Genomic DNA, 4,970 nt, shown 5'->3' on the forward strand with positions numbered 1-4,970 from the left:
GAACAGGACTGGGCCCGGCACTGATCCCTGGGGACACCACCAGTGACCTCCCTCAATTCCTTCCTATCCCAGCGCTCCAAAGGGGTGAAAGGACACCCAAAAGGACACCCAAAGCAGGATGCTGGATGTCCACAGGACCTCAACCTCTCCCCCAGGCACTGGCACAATGTCCCAAACTCACCTCTTTTCCTGGCGATCCCAACGCTCCCGCGGGCCCAGGGATTCCATTCCGGCCTCTCCTCCCGCGTTCCCCCTGGAAAACAAAATCCTTGGAGAGGAGAACACGCTGATGGGAAAGGTCCTGCTTTCCCTCATTTGGATAAAAGGCTGGTGCTCTGGGTGTTCCCCAAGGAGGAGGAAGAGCCTCAAGGAGAGGGAATTCCAGCTACGCCGGGACCTTCAGCTGAGGAATGTTGATGCCCCCCATCCCTAAAAAGAGACTTATCCATTGATCCCTCTGTTCCTGAGGGTGCCTGATCCCAACCCCCCGGTGCTCAACACCCCTGTTCTTCCCAGTCACCTCCTCAAAGATCCAGAATTTGCCATGGATCTGGATCCAAGAGCCTCAAAGATCCTCAATTCTTGATGGATCTGGATCTAAGAGTCTCAGAGTTCCTCAATTCTCCATGGATCTGGATCCAAGAACCTCAAAGATCCAGAACTCCATAGATCTGCATCCAAGAGTCCCAAAGATCCAGAATTCTTCATGGATCTGGATCCAGGAGCCTCAAAGATCCAGAATTCTCCAAGGATCTGGATCCAGGAATCTCAAAGATCCAGAATTTTCCATGGATCTGGATCCCAGAGCCTCAAAGATCCAGAATTTTCCATGGATCTGGATCCAAGAGCCTCAAAGATCCAGAACTCTCCATGGATCTTGATCCAAGAGCCTCAAAGATGCAGAATTCTCCATGGACCTGGATCCAGGAGTCTCAAAGATCCCCAATTCTCCATGGATCTGGATCCAGGAGCCTCAAAGATCCAGAATTCTCCATGGATCTGGATCCAAGAGCCTCAAAGAGAATTGAGGAATTCTCCATGGAGCTGGATCCAAGAATCTCAAAGATCCACAATTCTCCATGGATCTGGATCCCAGAGATTCTGATTAACAGGATTAAATTTAAAAGGTGAAAACCAAGGATTTGGTTGGAGCTCCACTGCTTTGGGGTTCTTTCACCTCGAGGGACATCCCTCTGCCCCACATTTTGGGGCCTTTATTTTGGTCTTCATTTCCTTTCTCTGATCCCATCAACGCTCTTCCCTCTCCTTTTGCAAGGATTTCTTCCTGTTTTTCCTCACCCCGTGTGGAATCGGGATCTGGAGACCTGGATTCCCACCCCGAGGTGACAAACACAACCCGTGGTGTCCCCTCACCTTCTGTCCCGGCATCCCAGGCAGACCTGGAGCCCCTCTGTCCCCCTGGGATCCGGGAATTCCGGCGTTGCCGCGGATGCCCTGGATGCCCTGAGCTCCTGGAGGTCCCGGGGCTCCCGGCTCGCCCTGTGGAGCGAATCACAAGGAATTTTGGGGATTAGGTGGGATTTTAAGTGTCCCTCTAAAAGTCCAGGAGGAAGCCCGGGGTGTCTCCTTGAGTTCACACGACTCCAGTTTGGGACACCCCTTCCAGTCCTGGCCCATAAGGGAGGACCCAAACCCTGCAGACCTTCAGGAGAATCCAGACCCTCCTGAACTTCAGGAGAACCCAAATCCTGCAGACCTTCAGGAGAACCCAAATCCTGCAGACCTTCAGGAGAACCCAAACCCTGCAGACCTTCAGGAGAACCCAAATCCTGCAGACCTTCAGGAGAATTCAAACCCTGCAGACCTGGAACATCCCAAGGGATCACTGAAATTGAGATGAGACCACAATTCCCTGGATTTTTTTTCCCAGCCCTATTTCACAGCCTGATCCAGCTGAGGTGAATCCAAACCCTCCTGAACTTCAGGAGAATCCAAACCCTGCAGACCTTCAGAGGGGATTCCAAACCCTTCAACATCCCAAGGGATCACCGAAACTGAGATGAGCCCACAATTCCCTGGATATTTTTCCACAGCCCTATTTCACAGCCTGATATAGTTGAGGTGAATCCAAACCCTGCAGACCTTCAGGAGAATCCAAACCCTCCTGAATTTCAGGAGAATCCAAACCCTCCTGAACTTCAGGAGAATCCAAACCCTGCAGACCTTCAGGAGAATCCAAACCCTCCTGAATTTCAGGAGAACCCAAACCCTGCAGACCTTCAGGAGAATCCAAACCCTACAGACCTTCAGGAGAATCCAAACCCTGCAGACCTTCAGAGGGGAATCCAAACTCTCCTGACCCAGAACATCCCAAGGAATCCCTGAAACCGAGCTGAGCCCACAATTCCCTGGATATTTTTCCCCAGTCTGATCCAGCTGAGGTTGTCCCTGCTCACCGATGACCCTGAAATGTCCCTTCCAGCCCAAACCATTCTGTGATTCCATGATATTTATCCTCTGGACCTTTAAGGCTTTGAAAAGGCCCTTTGCAGGACACAGGACATTCCCTCTGTCCCAATCCCATGGAATGGTGTTCCCGCCTTTCCTGCCTTCCCAGGCTTCCCTTCCTGCCTTTGGTGCTTTATCCCTGCAGCTGCAGCTCCAAAGCCTTTGTTTTCCAACACCCAGGGGTGGAAAACAAAGGATAAAGAGAGACAAATCCCCAAAAAAACCCTCCCCAAGTGAGATCCTAACTGGAAGAGAAGAATGTCCCACCTTAAATCCAGGTGGCCCAGCCTGACCAACGGGACCTCTGAACCCAATTCCTGGTTCTCCCTGTGGAGAGAAGGTGAGGAAAAAATCAGGATGAGCCCAGGATTAGTCCTGTGGGTCCATCACAACCAAATGGTGTTCCCTGGACAACCAGATCCTTCAGAGCTGATCCCAAGGGATCCCACAGCCAGATGGTGCTCCCTGGACACCCAGGGCCTTCCAAGCTGATCCCAAGGGATCCCAGAGCCACATGGTGCTCCCAGGACGCCCAGGACCTTCTGAGCTGATCCCAAAATATCCCACAACCAGAAGATGTTCTCTGGACACCCAGGACCTTCGGAGCTATCCCAAGAGATCCCATAACCAGATGGTGCTCCCTGGACACCCAGGGCCTTTGGAGCTGATCCCAAGGGATCCCACAACCAGATGGGGCTCCCTGGACACCCAGGTAATTTGGAGCTTGATCCCAAGGGATCCCACAACCAGATGGTGTTCCCTGGACACCCAGGTCCTTCCCAGATGATCCCAAGGGATCCCACAATCAGATGTTGCTCCCTGGACACCCAGGACCTTTGGAGCTGATCCCAAGGGATCCCACAGCCAGATGGTGTTCTCTGGACAACCAGGACCTTCAGAGCTGATCCCAAGGGATCCTACGGCCAGATGGTGCTTCCCGGACACCCAGGTCCTTCCCAGATGATCCCAAGGGATCCCACAACCAGATGGTGCTCCCTGGACACCCAGGACCTTCTGAGCTGATCCCAAAGGATCCCACAACCAGATGGTGCTCCCTGGACACCCAGGGCCTTCCCAGATGATCCCAAGGGATCCCACAACCAGATGCTGCTCCCGGCAGACACCCAGGTCATTTGGAGTTGATCCCAAGGGATCTCACAACCAGATGGTGCTCCCTGGACACCCAGGTCCTTCCCAGATGATCCCAAGGGATCCCACAACCAGATGGTGCTCCCTGGACATCCAAGTCCTTCAGAGCTGATTCCAAGGAATCCCACAGCCAGATGCTGCTCCCGGGACAACCAGGGCCTTCGGAGCTCATCCCAAGGGATCCCACAACCACATGGTGCTCCCAGGACACCCAGGGCCTTCCCAGATGATCCCAAGGGATCCCACAACCACATGGTGCTCCCAGGACACCCAGATCTTTCAGAGATGATCCCAAAGGATCTCACAACCAGATGCTGCTCCTGGGACACCCAGGACCTTCTGAGCTGATCCCAAAATATCCCACAACCAGATGGTGCTCCCTGGACACCCAGCTCCATCAGAGATGATCCCAAGGGATCCCACAACCAGATGCTGCTCCCTGGACAGCCAGGGCCTTCCCAGATGATCCCAAGGGATCCCACAACCAGATGGTGCTCCCTGGACACCCAGGTCATTTAGAGGTGATCCCAAGGGATCCCAGAAGCAGATGGTGCTCCCAGGACATCCAGGTCCTTCCCAGATGATCCCAAGGGATCCCACAACCAGATAGTGCTCCCTGGACACCCAGATCCTTCTGAGTTGATTCCAAGGGATCCCACAAGCAGATAGTGCTCCTGGGACACCCGGGTCTTTCCCAGATGATCCCAAGGGATCCCACAACCACATGGTGCTCCCTGAACATCCAAATCCTTCAGAGCTGATCCCAAGGAATCCCACAGCCAGATGCTGCTCCCTGGACACCCAGGACCTTCTGAGCTGATCCCAAGGGATCCCACAGCCAGATGGTGCTCCTGGGACACCCAGGACCTTCTGAGCTGATCCCAAAGGATCCCACAACCACATGGTGCTCCCTGGACACCCAGGTCATTTGGAGCTGATCCCAAGGGATCCCGCAACCAGATGGGGCTCCCGGCACACCCAGGGCCTTCCCTGATGATCCCAAGGAATCCCAGAACCAGATGGTGCTCCCTGGACATCCAAGTCCTTCCAAGCTGATCCCAAGGGATCCCACAACCACATGGTGCTCCCAGGACATTCCAGGGAGCTGATCCCACTGGATTCCACAGCACCCTCACTGATTCCTCACCTCCGGAGGTCACCTGGACACCTTTCCACGGGATGAGGGGGAAAAGGGATACGGGAAAAGGAGAGCAGGAGGGAAATTCCCGGTGGGAGAAGAGACATCCAACTCCGTTCTTTACCTTCTGACCTTCTTCTCCCGTGTCCCCTTTGGAGCCCTGGGAAAAAAAACAGGGAATCACCAGGAAAAATATCAATATATAATAAATATA

General features: G+C 53.7%; 1 protein-coding gene across 1 annotated transcript in view; it reads right to left on the reverse strand.

Moving 5' to 3' along the window:
• Nucleotides 1-4,970, reverse strand: part of LOC115307890 (collagen alpha-1(VII) chain-like) — a gene marked incomplete at its 3' end in the record, with an annotated part of 91,159 nt that overhangs the window by 3,224 nt on the left and 82,965 nt on the right. Inside the window, exons 42-45 of the mRNA XM_029963943.1 lie at nt 4,881-4,916; nt 2,737-2,796; nt 1,375-1,500; nt 182-253 (exon numbers count right to left, since the gene is read on the reverse strand). Of these exons, the coding sequence (XP_029819803.1) occupies nt 182-253; nt 1,375-1,500; nt 2,737-2,796; nt 4,881-4,916 (294 nt within the window). The remainder of the gene's footprint in view (nt 1-181; nt 254-1,374; nt 1,501-2,736; nt 2,797-4,880; nt 4,917-4,970) is intronic.

The sequence above is a fragment of the Manacus vitellinus genome, unplaced genomic scaffold (genome assembly GCF_001715985.3).
Source record: "Manacus vitellinus isolate BGI_N305 unplaced genomic scaffold, ASM171598v3 scaffold_65_pilon, whole genome shotgun sequence".
Taxonomy (NCBI): Eukaryota; Metazoa; Chordata; class Aves; order Passeriformes; family Pipridae; genus Manacus; species Manacus vitellinus.